Raw genomic sequence first — 19,783 nt, 5'->3', positions numbered from 1 at the left:
GGTTTGTTTTTTGACTCATTGAGGGCGGTGGTCAGTAGCCAGAATTTGGGGTCTGGCAAGAAAAGAGAAAATGATGAAAGCTTTGACAGTTGGAAAGACAGAAAAGAAAAAAAAAAACCCTCTTCCAGCGACCTGATGCCTTTTGAAATCTCCCGAGCAGCGTTCTTGGTCAAGTTGAGCTCCTGCCGTTACACACGCCAAATCAAACGTCCCAGATGGAGGCTTGCAGAATGAAAACTTGGAGGGGTCACAGGAGGAGGACTGTCCTCTCCAAACTGGAAGCTTAATGGTTCTTGGTATACTTCTGCTCTCAGTGCACTTCATGGTGACCGTAGTCGACGACCAGGGCATTCCAAAGTTAATGACCTCAGAGTGGGGCTGGGGATGAACCGGAGCTCAAAGTTTTTTGCGCCCCCCCACTCCCACCCCCCGGCCCCCCTTTTTCCTCATCCTTGCATGAATCACAGCGTCTCTTTTGGAGGCACGAGAGTCGGTGAAAAGAGGCATCCATTGCAACGTGATGAGAAGTGTGAGAGTGTGTGTGGGGGGGGCTGGTGTTACCATATGTGGGATTCACAGTGAGTCATTTTAATGACGCCAACCCCTCCACCTAGCCGGCGGTAGTTCATCCCTCCGTACAACCTGGAAAGAGGTCAGAGTCAAATTATTATTATGGCCGTTTGGTAATGATGGGTGACATGCCAAGTGTTCCACAACAGCCTTTTCTCTATTGCCGCTGTTGGGAACATTTCACAGGAACGGTAAAAGCAGTATTAGATGAAGTGGATGTTGCTTTTTGAAAGCTGATATCACCGTAATATTTAGACAAAACTTTGCTGATTTCCCGTTGCATCTCTGGATATGATAACAACGGAAAATGTAGGCAGCTACAGCAACCAGTCCAAAATGATTCAATGTGAAGCTAATAACCTCGCTGATCATAAACCGTTCATGCGTATATACTTAATAAGTACTATTACTGCTGTATTGTTTTGGTTTCTTTGTTTCACAACTGTACTTAGTAACTGTATTTTGTAATCTTGTCTTTTTCCAGAGTGGCATTTACCTCCACGTGTTGGCATCAGGGTCGTAGACCTCTATAGTTTTGAGATACGTCGTCCCATCAAAGCCCCCCACTGCCATCAGCTGACCATTCACCACAGCCAGGCCCACCTACGGACATGTGCAATCACACTTCAGTCAGGTCCACAGATTATGATAAAAAAAAACACAAATAAATGCAGTCTGTGTACGTATAACATGACCGTGAAGCTGTATCTAAAACGATACAGAAATGAACCTCATATTTCAACCACACAGACACACACACCCCACTCCGTCTGGAAGTCATGGCCACGACAGGAGACCACTGGTTGGTCCTGGGGTTGTATCGCTCTGCGCTGCTCAGCTCTGTGGTGTCATCTCTGCCTCCAACCGAGTAAATCATGTCCTGGTAGACCGCACAGCCAAGGTGCTTCCTCCTGGTTCCCATGGGAGACACCGTGTGCCAGCGGTTCTCTTGGGGGTTGTAACGTTCCACTGAGAAGAAAAGCAGAAAAGAAAAAAAGAGGAGGAAAATGATTATGATGATTACAATGAACCGTCTGAAAACAGACTAACCACATAGTGGACAGTCAGCTAAGACAGGCCTATGATTACTTACATCCTGTAAAAAAAAACAAAAAAAAAACAGTGTATCTAGTAGTGACCTTATACCAATACCTGTATTTAATGGCGACGTCCCATCAGACCCTCCTACAGCATACAGGAACCCCCCCAACACGGCGACAGCTACACCCAGCCGCCTGGTGCTCATGGAGGCGACACGAGTCCATTTGTTCTCCTTTGGATCATACCTGAGCCAGAAGAAGGATGCCATTCAGTCAGATACAGCTATAACGTAACCAATGACAGGATCAATGCAGTCAGTTATACATCATGAAGTCATCTGTGTGTACAGGACACACATCTGATACCTTTCTACGATGTTGAGACAGGAAACCCCATCCTGTCCGCCTACAGCATACAGATAACCCCCAAGGACAGCCACTCCCACGCTGGTACGACAAGTGCTAGTGGGGGCGACATCACTGCTCCACTGATTGGTCTTAGGATCGTATCTGGACAGGGAAGATGGAACAAAGATAGATTCACAGTATGAATTTACTGACTTTTTCCTTGTTGTAAACTGGAAGGGAGCTTGAAAAGGGAGAGAAGGATGAGTGCCACACCTCTCCACGGAGTTGAGGTACGATGAACCGTCGTGGCCTCCAACCGCATACAGCAAGTCATCCAGGACGCTGACGCCGACTCCGCATCGCCGTTTGCTCATCGACGCCACCATCCGCCACTCGTTGGTCTGGGGGTCATAGCGCTCCACGCTGGAGATGGCGTCGCCGCTGCACCAACCACCAACTGTGAGAAGAGACGACGAGTGGGGGGGGGAGGCAGGTGATTCAGCGAGATACATTTCATACAAATCTCCACGCTGACAGTGGTGTCGACATACTGCTGCATACTTGATAAAAGTTTGAATTCACTGCCTGAAAAAAAAAAGTACTGACCTGCGAAGAGCACCTCTCCGCAGCGGATTGGTTTCCTTGGCCGGGTTCTGGGGCCCTGCATCAGCGGCCTCTCCTGCGGCAGCAGCAGGTAATTCTTGGCCTCATCGACCAGGTCTCTGAAACAGAAAAACAAGTAAATGTTGCATAAAATGTCAGTCAAAGAAGGTCACATAGTCATATAAAATGAAGCTAGATGTTTCACCAGTCTGTATTTTTTAACCTTGACTATTTTGCTGAGTTTAAAATTCAGAAAATAATTAAAATGTTCATAAATTTTAAGACTTCCACCAAGTTTCCAGCCAAAGGAGCAGCCCTCACCTGCACTCCTCATCACTCTTAATGAGAGGATCTGACCCAACTGTGCCCACCAGGAACTTGGGGCTGAGCAACGGCAGGCGGACATGCTGCAGGACCTACAGAACGCAGGAAACCCACATCAGTCCCAAAGTGTTCTTCAGCTACAACAGAAGTCTGAAGTAATGATGAGTGATGTGATTGTAACCACGCAGGCATTAGAACCAGTAACTGCTGCGGTAGGGCGTTTCTTTAGCCACAAACCTGGGGGAGCTGCGGCCTGCGCTCCTGGATGCTGTACTTCACCCAGGCCATCACGGCGTTGAAAACCTGCTCCTCGCTCCGCACATTGAGCTCGTCGCTGGAAATGATGTCGATCAACTGGTTGGCAGGCAGCAGCATGAACTCTTCACTTTCCATTACCTAAGACATAACAGAGCGGGGGGCAGTCAGTCAGCAACGACAGAACGGTACATTCAAATGTGAATCCACCCATCACACTCCAGCGACAGCATTAGCACTACAGTGTTATCAGTGTAATGCTAGCTGCCTTCCTCTTAGTTTGGAAAAGTCTAGTCGCGACACTGCATACAAAAAAAACCTGTACAAATCCTGTCTGTTGTTAAGTGAAAGACAGACATCCTTACACGTGTCAGTGAGACAGGCACAAGCGTAATTAACGGCATTAGCCATACTGACTGCATCCTATTTACTTTCCCTACTGCAGACCTCTGGTATTATGCTGGATGGCTCACTTGTCGGACTGACTGATACACTTGAGTAGAACATAGACACTGGTAGTGTTGATTACTGTGATATTCTGGCACTGACAAGTCAGAGCATCTGCCTGGACAAAATAATCATTATCATATTTAATCTCTGTTATTTACACTGTGCTCCTCTCTTTCAGAAGCGCATGTTAACATGAAATGCGTAGCGTCGTAACCTGTTGAGATTCTCTGTAAGCAGGTGGCATCAGACTAACCCTAACGCTTCTCTGATTCGACAGGCATCATGGGGTGTTTAGGGTTGCAACTACAGATTATCTATATCAATGACTCTGCAATTGTTTCTAGATGACTTATTTTGTAAAAACATGCAACAAAAAAAAAGTGAGACTTGTCCATTTTAGTTTCTCACAGCATCAGAGCGTGATTTCCATTTGTGTTTTAAAAATGACAAACAATTCTTCAATTATGAAAAGCCTGTAACAAATTATCATCAATTAATCAACAGCCCTGGACCCATTTTCATATTATTATTATTATAATTATTATTATTATTATTATTATTATTATCATCATCATCATCATCCGGCCGGTAGCGCAGTGGATAATTGCGCATGCCATCGGCATGGGGAACCCGGGTTCGACTCCCTCCCAGTCCCGGCTACCAAAAATGGGCGAGGGTTGCATCAGGAAGGGCATCCGGTGTAAAAAACTAACGCCAAAATCTACAAGCGGATCATCCACTGTGGCGACCCCGGAAGGGAGCAGCCAGAAAAAGGACAACAACATTATCATCATCATTCTTTACAATTACAATAGCTACAATTCAATTAAAACTACCTGCCTATGTTGTATATTACCTAAGGTGATGTATTTTTAAATATTTTAAGTGCTGTATAGATGTCACAACAGACTCAACACTTATTTAATATGACGTGTTTGTGAATACTCCGATTCTGCAAATACCAAGAAACCCTCACTTTCCAGCAAATATCCAAAAAATGACAGGAAGAGTTATTCCGCGCGTCTGTCTCTTTGTCCATCAGTCAGTGAACTTGATTGTCATATAAACTGTGGTTTGTCAGAAATGTCAAGAACTTTCTCAGTTGTCACCGAAAGGCAGGAAGAACGGGAGTGAGACACGGGACAAGAAGACAGCCTGTGTGTCAGCTGCTGTGCAGCCCACACAGCAGAGCAGCCCGAAGCCTGTTTCCCTCTCTATTGTCTCACAAGCTGCAAACCAGCATTCTGCCTGCCTAAATGAATGCCACTGGATGGGGGACGAGTTTATCTTCATGCTTATTATTTTTACTAACTAATAGAATGGGGCTGTGTGATCACTTTATATTTTTTCAAAATCTGCTTTAGTCTTTGACTGCAAACATTTGTTCTGAAAAGCGATGTGCTGTGAAGCTACAAAACTTTTCCAAATGTGATCCTGTGACAGCTTCCCTCCTCCTCTGTGCTGCGTTAGCACAGCACTCTCACATCACATGTCTCCAACTGATCAAATCATCATGAGTCAATAGACTGCCGTGGCTTTTTCCATGTTTACAATCCACGAGAGGCTCAATCACACCAACTCTATAAATTAGTGAGTGCACAAAAAAAAAAAAAAAAGGGAAAGAGAAGGTAAACAGGAGAAGAACGCATACAACAGACCGACTGAATGATGAGCGTGTGACATGATTTCCTGCTGATGACGTTACACAGACACATGCTCGACTCCAAATGCTTACATTCTGTAGGAGGCACTTATTTGTTTACATGATAAGGCTGCATGCTATTGCTGGTGTTCCTGCACTATATTCCACAGTTTTTAACTCACACACACACACACACAGACGGGAAGTGCAGCTGTCTTTATACCCAAAATAACAAAGTCTGACTAAAAGTAAATATGCAAGTCTAAAGGAATTTGCTTGCACAGCTTAAAAAGGAAATCAAGTGTAAAATACAGACACGTGAGTGGTAAGAAAAAAGGGGCCATGGACAGTTGCTGTTATGGATCCATATCTGTACCTCCTGGAAATTGTGCTGGGTGAACTTGTCTGCAATGCGGAGCAGCTCGCGGCAGGAGTGTGTGTCTGCAAAAGCCCTGATGCCCAGACAGTTGGAGGGATCCAGCTGCCTCTTGAGGAACTCACAGCAGGCCTCCTGGATCTCCGCCAGCTGGAGAAGGCAGGCTGCAGGGAGCAGCGTCTGAACGTTTCCCTCCTCTACAGTCACCTAGGAGCGGGGAGGGCAGGACATCAGAGACTTCACATATAGTTCTGTCACGACGCCGTGACAGGGGAGGCATTTGAGCAAAAGTCATTGTCTGCAGAGATAGATCTCAGATGTGATTCTCTGCAGAGCTTTCTTAAGTCTCCTGATTGGAACGTTTGCTGTGGATTTGTGGATTTGATCACTCAAAGCCTGTGATTACACACAGACAATCTCAGTTTAAAATATGCATCTTAAAGGAACACTCCCCGGTGGAGTCAATCAGATCATTTTGTACAGATTTGTTTTCACATTCTTTCTGTCGGTCCCTGTTAAGCATTCCTAATTGCATCCACTGTAGTTCAACTTTGTAACACCGATTCAAGTCAAAAACGAGGTGATTTTTGGGGGGGAAATCCATTAACCCCGCCTGAAGCCCTGGGTCAGAAATGCAGATTTGATTGAACAGATTTTAAACTTGATTCTGTTGACCACAGATGATTTGAAAAGCTCCTTCTTTTGTAGATACTTGAGCCGATCAACATTGTTCAGCGGGTTCTGTAGGAGCGCTGGTTTCACGTCCACTCATCTGGTTGCTAGTGCCGCTCGTTTTGTTCTGCCTTCCACATTTTAGCTCTGATGGCTATGTGCACGCTTATGGCCACCAGGTTCCACATTCTCTTTAAGAGTGACAGGTGGTATTTTTAGACCATACATGTTACTACAAGCAGCATATCACCAGCCCTTAACGCCAAATGTCAATAAAACACTTTTCACTGCTGCTGCCGTTACCTGTGAGGTGTAGGCGAAGTCGATGAGCAGCTCCATGGCTCTCTCATCAATGTCGCGGATGACCACTTCAGTCTGCCTGCTCTCTGCCAGCTCTCCAGTGAACATCGCCCTGAAGAGAACATGGATATCAAGAGATATTGTTGTTACAGGCAGCAGTTAAAGCACGTCTGATGTTACTTCACTGGCCTGTGGATTCATTCGTTTGTCTCGCCGTACCTGAAGTAGGGGCTGCAGGCGGACAGGATAACGCGATGGGCGTAGATCTTCTTGGCACCCACCACCAGCACCACATCACAGAGCTCACGGTGCTTTCTCAGCAGGTTGATCACCTCCAGGGTCTGCCGTGGGTGTTTGTCTGAGACATAGGGCATGCGTGCAGGCTGGGGGACCCCTTCAGGGAGCTTGTTGGGGTCCCCCAGTGTACAGCGGCTGGTGATGTCCATTCCAGTGGCGTCTTGGCGTGCGCTGGTGGCCCTAAAAAAATTTTAAAAAAATCAACCAGATGGGCAAGAATTAAGTGAGTCAATATATAACCCCCCCATCATCATCACCTGATCTACTGTCTCAGTGTGTGGGTATCAGCTGAACCAAATATAGTTTGGTCACTGGCCACTAGATAGCCGCTGTAATCTGATGCTCCCCAGTCAGTCAGGTCACTGAGTGTACCCCCACCCTACATGTTGAGAGCCGTAGGCACAGGATCATTTTGGTTTTGGCCTCATGGGTTCACTTCAGATCATGTTCCCAGTACCAGCCAAGAATCACAGCCATCAGGACACATGTGGCCAAATAGTTATGGACGGGACAAATTTAATGTTCACTCTGAAACCAGGGTACCCATGATGCTGAAAGTTCAACCAACTCAGTCCCACAAAGTATTACATGCTGTTTTTATTTTTTGTGCATTTTTACTACTTATCATTGCATGTTGGAGATAGTTCAGTTTTCATAGTTCTGAGTAGTTTTAAGCTTTAAGCACTTAAATCTAGTGATTAAATATTTATTCAATGAGTAAATAATTAGAAACCACTACACAATGTAACACAATCCAATACAACAGACCTTTAACTACTTCAAACCTGCAACTCTGGGATGATATCAAAGGGGCACTCAACGCATTTTAACATGAAGAGCAGCTGCAACAGCACGGCAGGCTGTAAACTTTACAAACAAAGTCCAGTTACAAAATGACCTCACCACAAAACTAACTGTAATGGAAGTAGAAAGGAGTAATGGAAACGGGGAGCAGCATGACGCCAGACAGTGTAACTCCGGTCTGTTGGCTGCTCAGAAGCTCTCAGCCCCAACGCTGACGGTCAGTGAATTTAAATGACTTCTGAAGCAGACGCTGGTACGACCTCCTCCTCTGCCGTCTGGTGTGGCTGAGTGCTGGACTGTGAGCAGCCCAGCGGGAGAGACGCTCCGCGGTGCACTGGGTTTTTATGACTAACCTTTACATACGCCGACTGAGTGGAAATGTGATATTTTGACATCACAGATAGTGAACAAAGACATCAGAACGTGGGTCTTAAAGGTGAACCGTGTACATCACTAATGTAACCTGATGATGAGGACTTTAATATGGGCGGCTGCTCTGCAGAAGTGCTGCATTAACAATAACCAATAATACATTTCTAGATTTGTATGTAAGGTGTATTGAAGAAAGGACATCAGTGATAATAAAATAGTATATATAGATAAAGAAAAAGCATGAAGCAGTGAACCACAAGCATATAACAAGTTAATACATTAAAGGCAAAGAGTTGGAGGTCGTCCTACTTTAGATAATGTTACTGTCCCGTAATGTTATTTTGCATATGCAGCAGTGCTGTCTGTATTCTCACTTCAGTCTTCAACCATGGACAAAGTGTCCTGATGATATCACATCATAGTTAACTTCTGACACCTTATTATACGCTACTTTGCAGCCTTTTTCATTTTGTGTTGTTTCTAAGCACAAAGCCAGAATTTTACATATTCATTTCACGGCAAGGAGTCGGACTATTTCCTGCCAACATCAAGTAAAGGCTACGCTGCGTTAATTTATACAAGATAGACTGAGTCTCATCTCCTGGGGTTACTTTATATAATACTGTGACAGGAAGTACTGCGAGTTATACTAACTGAGCACAATATTTCCCCAACAAATCACAGTGTGCATCTCTTTCCCCTGGTATCCTGCCTGTGTAGCTTTGAGGACATCAAAGCCTGTGTGTGCAAGTTAATCCACTAAGTGCAATTTTTAGTTTTGAGTTGAGTTGTAGGCCTGGATTTGGTGGTTTCCCTTATTGTGAAGGTGCTAGCTTATTTTTAGTGTGTGTGTGTTTCTCTGACAAAGAAAAGAACAATTTAGAACTCCTGCTCAACATCATCCCTCCACCTAACACCTAACCGGGCCATTAACCTGTCAAAGGACAGATGCCAGCCACAGGCTTAAATTAAGGGTTGGGGTCAGACCCACCCGGTCCTGTGGGGGAATTCTGGGTAGAGCCCCCAATGACTAGGCTTTGATCAAGGGCAAACCGTGTAGCAGGGATTTGTCTGCTTTGTGGTGTCATTACAGGGAGGGTGCCAAAGAGTCATGGGGGTATGCACAAGATCTCTAAATAAGACTCATTCTGAAGCATTTGAGCCTACACTGACATTCAACCCGCCATGGCGGTGACATAAAATCTAAGCTGAACCCTTGTTTGACAGTCTAGGACCAACAGCCACGGACACATTCATCCTGCACACGGATCACACGCGCATTCCTTCAAACTTTAATAACACACCTACCTGCGCATTGGCTTCGCGTCCATGCACTGAAGAACTACGTCTGATCCCACACTTTGAGTTTAACCTACAAAGACAACAAAACACATCAGACTCTCCTGTCCTGTAGAATAGTTTTAGGAACTGCATGTGAATGTAGCATCGTTTGCCGGAGAGCCCGTTCTCCACGTCCCTGTCACGCATTTATAGCTTCTGGTATCTACTTTTACGTTTCCTTTAGGAAAGCATGCTCGCTTTGCTGACAAAAACAGTTACGACGTTGTCATTTGGAGGCACACAAATTGCTTTCTTCGGGGGAGTTTTTTTTTGCCAAACCCCTGTCCACAATTGGATCCGTAGCCTTTTCTCTAAAGCAAGAAAAGAAATCAGATTGATGCATTTGTGTTCAATCATCAGTTTATTAGACACACCTGCACCGTTTAATGGAATGAATACAGCCATCCTGAATCAACCCTAACATTTATGATGCACCGCTTCGTTTTGACACCGTGTCAAACAAGTGTTTAGTTTCATTAACTCTGAATTAATCATGCGGTGGTGTTTCTACTTTTCTGTAAAGCAAACACACAAGGAAACGCTGTTGGATCTATTGGCAGACAGGTAATTATTATTATTATTATGCATTACAATAGGCCACATTTTACAGATGTGAATACTGCACCGGTGACTTAGCATGTTTGTTAGTTACACTCAGCTACATATTTGAACGCAGTATTCCTATTCAACCTTCACAGCTGAGGTTATCAGTGGAATACATAGTTTAGCTGCTTGGGATAATCAGTGTCCTCCTTTCCTGTTGCATTCATTAGTTGTTGCCATCATTTGGGATCTAACAGTGGATTTGGAGATGAGCTGCCACAGAATGGAGCAGCTGGGTGGAGCACAGTGTGCACATAACACCACAATAACGTTATTAACCTCATCACAGATCAGGGAAGGCCAAACGGATACTGTTGCTCGGCTCAGATGTTCACTTAGTTTTTAAACATCAGCTCCGTCAGAACCTCCCTCGTGTCAGTCCCATCAACTCATGCTACGGTAACACACGGTCACCCTCTGGGACCCGACCGTTTCTTCGCATGACTGACAAATAGTTAAGGCAAGGCTAACTGTGTGTTTCGGCAGATAGACAGATCCGGGTGGGGGGGAAATCAGCTAGCTGGTTAGCTAATTGCAACTTCCGATGGTGTGGTAAGAATGAGGTTCCTGAGAGGTTTATCGATAGCTGGGGCTGAACCGAGTGACTTCGATGGAGCGCGTGCCTCCTGATCACATTTTGGTGAGCGCAGAGATCAATGAGCAAGCTAACGAGTTGGATCATTTCCCGTGGATGTGTGGGAACGCTATGTGCTACCGCTAGCTGCTGTGGAGGGGAAGCCACAGGCGACTCTTAACTCAGGACTCAGACGCAGGACGGTAGAGTGGTCGATATAACCAGACAACGGAACTTAACAAGAACACAAAGACTAGTTTAACGACTAGTCATGTTTAAGGTGGTTATCTGTGGCTGTCTGAGCACCAAGTCACAAACCACGGACTGGGTGTTATGAACTGTAATGCTAATGTTAACTAAGTTCACGGCAACGCTTCCGAAAGGTCATGTGCGGACGGTGTTGACGAGTGAGTAGAGGAGCTTACGGCGGGTTTTTACCTTATATTTCCATCCCAACGCCGCGGAGAAGTCGCCCAGGTTGCTAATGTTTACAATGTAACGCCGTCGGTTAAACACTGGTGCCTTTCTTCCTCGGTAGAATTATGCGCATGCCAAATGCCAGGCCACTTCCGGAGAGTGCCTTATCTATTTTTTCAAAATAAAAGTATGAGATGATGTCATTGCGTTACATTTCGAGTCGACACCGTTCAAGTTTAGTTTATGAAATGATCAGGGAAGGAAACTGGAAGGTTCATAACAAATCTGACCCTTGACTCGTTGACGTTCATTTAATCAAATGAATGAAATTTTTATAGTTTAAGCACGAAAAAAGGAATTTCAGTATAAGAGTAGATACATTCTTGTGACCTGATTAAGGGTGTCATCTAAATGTGCTCACCTTGGCCCTTTGGTTTTCTTTAATGCTCAGTTTGCACAATTTGTGAAATAATTATGGGAGGAAATTTGCACCGTACATAGTGAGATCAAGGATGCACTCCAGTGTGCTTCAAGTGTCCCTGCTCTTTGAGATCCCAGTTAAATTCCTTAAGTTACACTTGAAATCCACCAGAGAGCGCTGCAAGCCTTCAGTTGTTAAAACGATGCCACAGATCAGGGGTCAGTGACTGAAGGGGCCATCTGAAGAAATAAAAATGTATTCGCAGGTAAGCAAGAACCAGAACTTACCTGCCTGCACATCTATTCTGGCATTAATCTGCAACAAGCTGTTTTGTAGGTAGAGTAAACACACCGTGTCTGTGGGCATGTTCTCCCCAAAATGTCGTTTTTGAAAATAACCATTTAATTGTTCATGTCTAGGTGTTTAACAGGAGTCAGAGGTGTAGTCAGTCAGGTGGGTGGGGAGGAGCTGAGGGGAAGTCAGACCAGTTTGATGGAACAATCTTAAACCAATCGAGTCCCCTTACAGACACTTTTGCATCTGAGAAAAAGACCAATAGTGACCGTTGCCGTGTTGCAGACGCATGCCTCATCTTTAAGGTCTCACATGGACTTCCCCCACTGAGTCAGTTCATAAAGCCCAACTATAGCAGCAGTCGTGAGACATGGGCACCTACCAGAGTGGACTGTGTTTTACCAGACAGACTAAACAGTCTTCTCAGTCAGGGGTCACCCACTACTGGAACTGTCATGCAGTCATGAGTTATCATAGCACCATAACTCTGCCTTCACATGTCCTCAGTTTTTGTATGTATGAAACACAATGCTTGCAGAAGCAGATGGAAATTAACTCATTAGCTTTCTGACACATTTACATTGATGCGTCATGTGTGCATTTCCTGTTGAATCTACCACCTTCCTGTTATTTAATACTTCTACGTAGTACAGAAATATTGAAACGGTTCATAACCACGTTGACATTTTAGGTCTTGCTGCAGCATTTTGAATTAAGAGTAACAGCAAATTACGGTTAAGCACGAAACAAAAAGCTAAAAAGGTAGCTCTTAGAAGAGAAAGTAGTGTTTCCACACTCGTACCACCACATCTTTTGATAAGTGGAAACCTGGTGCTGTTTAATAGGCTCATACAGACACAATAACACTTAAACTGTCCAGCCACAACCACTGAAGCAGCTCCAGAGTCTCCACTGTCACATTTATTAGCTCATAGCAGGTAGCCTATGAAGACAGCCTCTTTTCTATGATAGTAACAGAGAATATTCAATATTCTTTTTATGAGACGCTGCAGCACAGTGGTGCAGAGGTTAAGCCTCGTTGCCTCACAGCAAAAAGGTTCCAGTTTCAACCCTGCTGGCCAGCTTTGCGTGGAGTTTGCACGTTCTCCTCGTGCTGGTGTGGGTTTTCTCCGTGTACTCCAGCTTCCTCCTCCACAGTCCAAAGACACGCAGGCTAACTGGTGACTCAAAAATCGGCCAAAAAGGTGTTTGTGACCCCGAATGGTTTTCTGTGTGTCATCTGTGTTACTGGCCGACGACCAGCCCAAGGTGTTACCCTGTCTCTTGCCCGTTGTCGGGTGGGATTGGCTCCGGTCCCTACACAGCCCTCAAGGATAAACAATACTTGCATATTAAGCTTATTTATGCAAAAAGTGTATCTGCATCTGGAGCTTGTAAAATACACCAATTTTAACAACTTACACTGTTGGGCAGTTTATGCTGTAACAATGAATCATAATTTATTGACTGATCATAAGTCAAAAGTTCCACTTAAGTATATACTGGAGTACAAATACTAGTAACATTTCACCACGCACACCATTTCTAAAGAACAATTCCAGGAAACAAAGTAAATTCTATCAAAAAAAAAAAAAAGCTTTGAGGTGCAGCCATGAACTTTAATTTCCAGTATCTCAAACATGTGAAAGTCCATTTATTCCCAGTGTGCACTTCATATAGCGTCTTTAGTGGCATCTAGTACTCACAATCTAAGAAAACATTTACACATTGTGTTACTTTGTGCTGTGCTGAAAAGCATCTTAGGAAACGTTTATCCAAAATTAGACATGTGGATGTTTTGAGAATGACAGACTTGGGCACTGCAAATGGAGAACGGTCCCAATCGACTGTTAGGCACGTTAGTTTCTCAGAAACCATTCACATCTCTACTGTAAGTGCCCAAACTGACACTTTTATTGTTCTCGAAAGACAACCTTAAATAAGCTTCTCACTGAGGACCAAATTCATATTCAGTTGTATGTCGTTTTCCAACAAAGTGCCTTATCTCATCACATCCTCCAAATAAATTAAATACAAATAAAAATGAACAACACATACATATCAAAAGGCTTCATCTTACATATACCCATATGCTACTTAACATTCTCACCTGTGAATCCCTGTATGACTGGACAAAATAAATTATTGCTTTAATAAGTTGATTTAAAGGGCTGCTAATATATTAGGCAGTGAAAATTAAATTGCTGGTATTGTTGCTGGTATTTTCTCAACATTTTATGAGTTAATGTCACTTAATACTCAGGATCTTTTTATCCCCCCCCCCCCCCCAATCAGCCCGACGTCGTCTTCAGTTTTCAGGAGGCAGGCTGTAGCTCAGGCATGGCTGACTGACAGTTGTGTCAATGAATGGGATATGAGTGGCTGAAGCAAAAGGGGGTCTGGAGTTTGGACTATAGAAGTTAAGAAAGACAAATCATGAAGAAGCCATTAATTTAGTTCAGAAAGTTCTGCATCACTGCAACAGTAACTACACATTTACTTTAATAATGTTAGCTGTGTATGGCGTATTGTCTGTGTGGTAAAAATCTTGGTCAGCATAGAGACGTGTACACATGTTTCTTACCATCCATGTAAGTCAGTGTAGTAAGGAGGGGGGTGTCTGGGGAAATATAGGTTGTGTATTGCAGATCCTCCATCAAAGGTGGTGTCAGCTGACCAGGAGCAAGTGATGTCATCATGGTTGAGGAGGCAGAATGTGGGGCGATGTATTTCTTCTGACGAGCTCGACAGTTCTGAAACCAAACCTGAATGGAGGGAGAACAGATTGATAACCGGTCAGAAAAATGCATTTCTCCACTTTTTAGGTGCTGAGATGGAACCTGCTAGTTCCACGGCGCTCCACTTCCCTTTGTCAGACACACAAATGTAAAACTAAGCGTTATTGTGCACGTAGCATTGCCAAAATACTCTACCAACAAAACAACATGAGGGGAATGTTATTCTAAAGCTATAGATTACAGACTCAGGACAGTGAAGCGTTTACTCCTCTGAAAGGATCCAAAGGCACAGCTCAGTTGGCTGAGCTTTAGTGCTCTGAAAAAAAAGATGAGCCAAACTTTACTTTCGTATTGTGAGAATTTAACCCAACCCAGTTGCTTTACCTGAATGACCCTGCGGCTGAGACCAGTCCTCTCTGCCAGTTTCTGTAGAGTCTGTGCATCTGGGTTGTTATCTTTAGCAAACTGAGTCTGCATTACCTACACATGTAGAGATGACAGAGGGGGGGGGATGTTTATATGGTTGAAATTGTAGTGGAGTTTGAAATTATAACCGATTGCAAGTGTGTGTTCAAACCAGTGTATTAACCACCACTGCCACTAGAGGGCAGAAAACACCAAGACAAGCAACCAGACAGCAGCTTTGATCACGCTAAGGCCACCACTGCCTGTTCACACATTCAGCAGACAGACATTAGCATTAAGAAGAAATCACAGTAACCTTTTAGTTGTGCTGAGATTTTACTCAGGGAAGAGTTTTCATTTGCCATTAGAAATGTCAACAGGACGTCTTATCCCGTTGTTTAATTCCAACTCTCCAACGTCGCACTTCTGAGGAAGCCAATCACGCTGATTACAGTCAAAGATGGGCCCAGTGATCACAGCAGCAGTAAAACAGACATGCCAACACTCAGGGTGGGTAACAGTACCTGTAACTGGTCAACGGTGAAGCTGGTCCTGGCCCTCTTCGCAGGTCTGGTCATGGTACTTGAGTCGTCTTTGTCTGCCACCTCTTCCTCTACTTTTGGTTGCTCTTTAAAAGAGCAGACACACGGCTAGTTACAATGATTTGACATTTTGAAATAAAGGCCTTGTGGCATCCTCTCCAGGCATCCTCCAAGTGACAACTTTACTGGCATTAATGATGCATACCTACAGGCACTTTTTGTTTTGCATAAGATCAGGTTGTATTGTTGTCCAATACATGTGTACTGGCCTTTTTAAGGGAGACTTCTCACTACTGAACGGGACTGCTGCCATTCAGAGAACACGGGCTGACTACAGTTCATTTCTGTCGCCACCATTAACTCGACATGTACTGTAGTTGCATTAGTACAGCTGCTACTTGCATGGGCAGGCTAACACTTGTGTATAATTCTAATTCATTTCACAAACAAATATTTTGTCACACCCACTGATTGAAGTAGTAGGTGTGCATGTCTTTATTATCCTGATTAGTTTATTCAAAGGCAGCACTGCTAATCCACTTCAGTTAAATGACTCGTACCTTGGTACGTGCTGTAAGTATTTGGTGTTTAGCAGAAATCCAAACTGCCAGTATCGTACAGAGGGCTAATAACAGGCCTGAATTATTCTGATTAATTGGGGCATAGTTTCTGAAAAGACTGGCTGCACCCCCCCAGTAGTGAAGTGGCAGCAGAAACCAGGCAAATATCTATAAAATCAGATAAAACCTGTTTTATCTTCATAGTACATTAAACAATGCATTTCAGCTGACTTATTCTTTAGTACCAACTCCATGACCTCTTGTACTGAGCATGGCTCACCACTGCAGTCTTCAACTGGACCAGACTTCCATTACAAAGCAACAAAACAAACCTCCTGTGTAGATGAAGATTACTCCGTTTAAACAGGAAAGTGGTTCTCTAAATGAATTGGGTGACCTGATCCTTTATTTCTACACCAGAAACGCCCAAGAATGCTGAGACTTCATGTTATTATTTTCAAAATGACTGATTTTCTACCATGTAGAAATTCCATCCATGTTCAATCTACTCACCGTTTTCCTTTGCACGTTTCATATTCTCCATCATGATGTCATAATGTGGCCGGCAGAAGACCCTGTTCTCCAGCAGGCCACATTCCTCCCCCGTGGACAGCTGGCGCTTACAGGAGGTGCAGGAGAAACAGGCCAGGTGGAAGGTGCTGCCTCGGGCCCGACGCACCCAGTCGCTAGAATGGATGTTACGGCCACAGCGAGCGCAGCGGGTCCCGTACCTCCTGAAGACGGGTGGAAAACAGGAGCAGAGCCGGAATAGTCACATACGTTTAAGCGGAGGTGATTCATCGGTAATAGTTAAGTGATGGGCCAGATCCTTTGCATTCATAATGGTGCGACGTTAATGATGATAAACAAAATTATTAAGCAAAATCCAATCATGTCAGAGTTTACTCTCCATATCAAACATTTATTCTATATCCAATTGTACAAACAAGAAAGCTGTTAAAACGTATAACCATTTTAAGTTTTACAAGACTTTGTGTTTTCTGTCTTAGTCCCACGGCTGTGTCTATAAGTATAGGCTTAAGTTGCCCATTACCATTTATAGTATTTCCAGCCCTTGCAGTCTTTCCCAGTTGGCTGTGAAGGTTTGGGGCCAATGCCTCACAGAGGAGTTTGGGATTGGGCCTATTAAGAGATGCTCTGACCAAGTCACACTCGACGGGTCACTTCATTTTGCCGCCGATTACTGACCTCCAGTCCGTGCTGGTGTGTTATCCGTTCAAACCCGCTCTTCTTCATGCCTACATGCGTCATTGTATGCTATGTTGCATTAGAATTATCCCCTACTCAGACGGGCTTTTCTACATCACCCCAAAAGCTGTTCAACCCTCACTTTCCCATGCATTTAGGGTTAGGGTGAGTGAGACTGATCATGCTGACAATGATATTTTCCTCTTCTGACATGGCGTGCTGTCATTGAATTCCCAGGCCCTGACTTTTTTTCCTTCTTCTTTGAATGGGACAGGTTCATTGTACATTAAATGACGTTTGAAACCTGCCGCGCAGTGATCGTGCACCTCAGACTGGAAGCACACATGCAAGCAGGACGTAGACCTCATGTTCAGCTTAAAACACAAAACACGTGTAGTACATTTTCCTTTTTGTGATTTGAGTTTCTCATGCCAAGAAATTTCACTTCCCCCCCCCCCTTTTTCAAACACAAAGCATATGAAATGCTTGAACCACATAAAAATTGTTCACCATTATTCTCCTCGAGCACACGATCAGACGTTTAAAAGAAGCAACATAAATAAAAATTGATGCGCAACAAGAAACCCTGCATCTTCCTTTCATTCTATAATCCAAACGGTTGATTTTATGTATAAAAAAAAAAAAAAAAAAAAAGAAAAAAGGGGTCTCTGAAGATAAAGTTGCTTTAGTTGTGATGTACCTGAAGTAGTCCAGTTTACAGAACACCTGTTTATCCTTGATGTAGCAGCTCACGTGTCGCCCCAGAGAGGTCATACACACACTGCACGAGAGGCAGCGCACGTGCCAGCACATGTTGTTCACCTGAGGGGAGGAAAAAGACGACATTTTAACTCAACACGACCGATAAGTATCATCTTACGCATCTTTAATAACAAATCTAATTTCTTAAATGAAGGCAGCAGAGGTTGCTCAAAGTCTTGACACTGCATTTATTTGACTGAAATGACTTAGTAGTTTGAAGTTAAGATTATCCCACAGCACACACTCCCACTAGAGCCGACACAGACACAGGTGGTTATGTTTGTCCCAAATGTTACTGGATTTGCAGCCAGAGATAAAAACACATTTACAAATAAAAAAAAAAAAAGGAAATTAAGTTCTATCCAGCAATAAGCAAAACTTATTTGCCTGCAGGTTTTGGGCTCTGGAGCATTAATGTGCAGAGTGAAATTCAGGATCTCCACATCTCTCAATTAGAGACTTTAACTTAATCATTTAAAGACATAACTGAAATTCAAATTTATTAAAAATTAATTTGAAAACTTAATTTATCATCAATTGTTCACCAGCATTCATCTGCATCACTTTGGTTTAAAGAGCTCCTGGAGGGATTACCTTGAGGAGGTACCGGTCCACTATCTCCAGGCCGCAGGAGGAGCACAGGATCTTCTCCTGGGGTGAGGCCGAGGTGGGGACGGAGGAGGAGGGTGAGGGGGAGGAGGAGGAGGAGGGAGAGTAGCAGTCGTCCTCGAAAATGTCTTCAGGCCCGGAGGAACCCTGCCGGGAGCACCAGTGTCACGACAGCTTACATGACTTTTACGGCCATTAACTCTCGTGTCATGAAATAAAAGCACAACAAGGGTCTGTATTTTCAAAATGTCGGAAAACTATGTTGTTAGACTGGTGAGACACCTGTTCGTTTTCCCACGAGAGCAAGAAGGATAAAAGTTTTCATTAGAAGGTTTATTTTAAGTTGCGTGAGTTCACACACACTTCCCCACGCTCCTGTGGGCTGGCAGTGAGAACACCTACTGTGTCTCCAAACATGTCTCCATGTAGCTGAGTGAACTCGGCCTCCGTCTGTCGCCCTTCTCCCTCCGACATGGTGCCGGCGACACGTCCGCTGTGACGCAGGAGCCACAATGACGACCTGACGGGCTCATGTCCCCTTCATATTTCCATGGCAACCACCGTCATTACGCCGCGCGCTAATGAAGATCACCCCGAAACGAAAATGCCATTTTGTGCCTTATTTTATTGACAGGCGGGCGCGGGCCCAGTCCTGGACCGTCTGCAGATGTTCACCTTGGAGCGGGGGCATGTGGCTGGGACAGGGGCTATTAGCACTGAAGGATAAAAAAAAAAAAAAAAAGCCCCCCATGTGTAGTGTGTACAGCCATCATAGGCTCTTGGAGGGGGGGGCAGAGGAGGACCGACCTCACACCTGAACCTCATTCCGACTAATTACGGTCAGCTGCGCACGTGCACATAATTAGGAGCCGCAGGTGACTTCTTCTGGTGACGTCAGCGGAGTAAAGATGGCAGACATGTGCACGTGTCTGTCTACAGTACCAGTACCAACACGGAGGTGTTCAAAGAAACAGTCCTGTCAGTACAGCCAACTGAAATGAAATCATCATCGACGTTTAGGCCTGAAAGAACAGAACTTCCTCCTTCGCTCCCACCGATCTTGTTATATTATGGGCTGCAGAGACTGATTATTACAATGTTCAGAGACAGACATGCATGAACATATTGAATGCGGGTACAGTGAGTGAGGTCATGACGGAGGCCCACACTGTTGCACTACTCTTCCTGAACTCGTGCAGACAGAATGGAAGCTTAGACCAAATGATATATAGGATAACACATCTGGTAGTATTGA

General features: G+C 44.4%; 2 protein-coding genes across 2 annotated transcripts; both read right to left on the bottom strand.

The window, feature by feature from the left end:
- Nucleotides 1–441: 441 nt before the first annotated feature.
- On the bottom strand, nucleotides 442–11,089 carry klhl20 (kelch-like family member 20). The gene is made up of 14 exons (XM_070844466.1): nucleotides 11,010–11,089; nucleotides 9,362–9,425; nucleotides 6,800–7,057; nucleotides 6,584–6,692; nucleotides 5,609–5,815; nucleotides 3,123–3,281; nucleotides 2,883–2,977; nucleotides 2,565–2,680; nucleotides 2,232–2,415; nucleotides 1,977–2,120; nucleotides 1,723–1,856; nucleotides 1,331–1,539; nucleotides 1,067–1,173; nucleotides 442–642 (listed from the first exon to the last, which is right to left on the bottom strand). The coding sequence occupies exons 2-14, from the start codon at nucleotides 9,382–9,384 to the stop codon at nucleotides 558–560; spliced, it is 1,830 nt and encodes a 609-aa protein (XP_070700567.1). The 5' UTR covers nucleotides 9,385–9,425; nucleotides 11,010–11,089; the 3' UTR covers nucleotides 442–557.
- A 2,948-nt stretch (nucleotides 11,090–14,037) lies between these two features.
- LOC139213814 (LIM/homeobox protein Lhx8-like) lies at nucleotides 14,038–19,002 on the bottom strand. Its single transcript, XM_070844467.1, has 8 exons — nucleotides 18,931–19,002; nucleotides 18,514–18,675; nucleotides 17,858–17,979; nucleotides 16,462–16,682; nucleotides 15,371–15,474; nucleotides 14,826–14,921; nucleotides 14,288–14,468; nucleotides 14,038–14,114 (listed from the first exon to the last, which is right to left on the bottom strand). The coding sequence occupies exons 1-8, from the start codon at nucleotides 19,000–19,002 to the stop codon at nucleotides 14,038–14,040; spliced, it is 1,035 nt and encodes a 344-aa protein (XP_070700568.1).
- Between the last annotated feature and the right edge of the window lie 781 nt (nucleotides 19,003–19,783).

This window comes from Pempheris klunzingeri, chromosome 15 (genome assembly GCF_042242105.1).
Source record: "Pempheris klunzingeri isolate RE-2024b chromosome 15, fPemKlu1.hap1, whole genome shotgun sequence".
NCBI lineage: Eukaryota > Metazoa > Chordata > Actinopteri > Acropomatiformes > Pempheridae > Pempheris > Pempheris klunzingeri.
The sequence above is the reverse complement of the archived record's forward strand: the minus strand, read 5'-3'. Positions and strand labels throughout refer to the sequence as shown.

Excerpts from the sequence above, each read along its gene's own strand:
- klhl20 (XM_070844466.1), bottom strand. The coding sequence starts at position 9,384 with ATGGACGCGAAGCCAATGCGCAG. Across the intron at positions 5,816-6,583 it reads ACTTCGCCTACACCTCACAG|GTGACTGTAGAGGAGGGAAA; the intron begins GTAACGGCAGCA and ends CCCCGCTCCTAG. Across the intron at positions 1,540-1,722 it reads GACGTCGCCATTAAATACAG|TGGAACGTTACAACCCCCAA; the intron begins GTATTGGTATAA and ends TTTTCTTCTCAG.
- LOC139213814 (XM_070844467.1), bottom strand. The coding sequence starts at position 19,002 with ATGTCGGAGGGAGAAGGGCGACAGACGGAGGCCGAGTTCACTCAGCTA. Across the intron at positions 15,475-16,461 it reads GAAACGTGCAAAGGAAAACG|AGCAACCAAAAGTAGAGGAA; the intron begins GTGAGTAGATTG and ends GCTCTTTTAAAG. Across the intron at positions 14,469-14,825 it reads TCAGCCGCAGGGTCATTCAG|GTTTGGTTTCAGAACTGTCG; the intron begins GTAAAGCAACTG and ends CCCTCCATTCAG.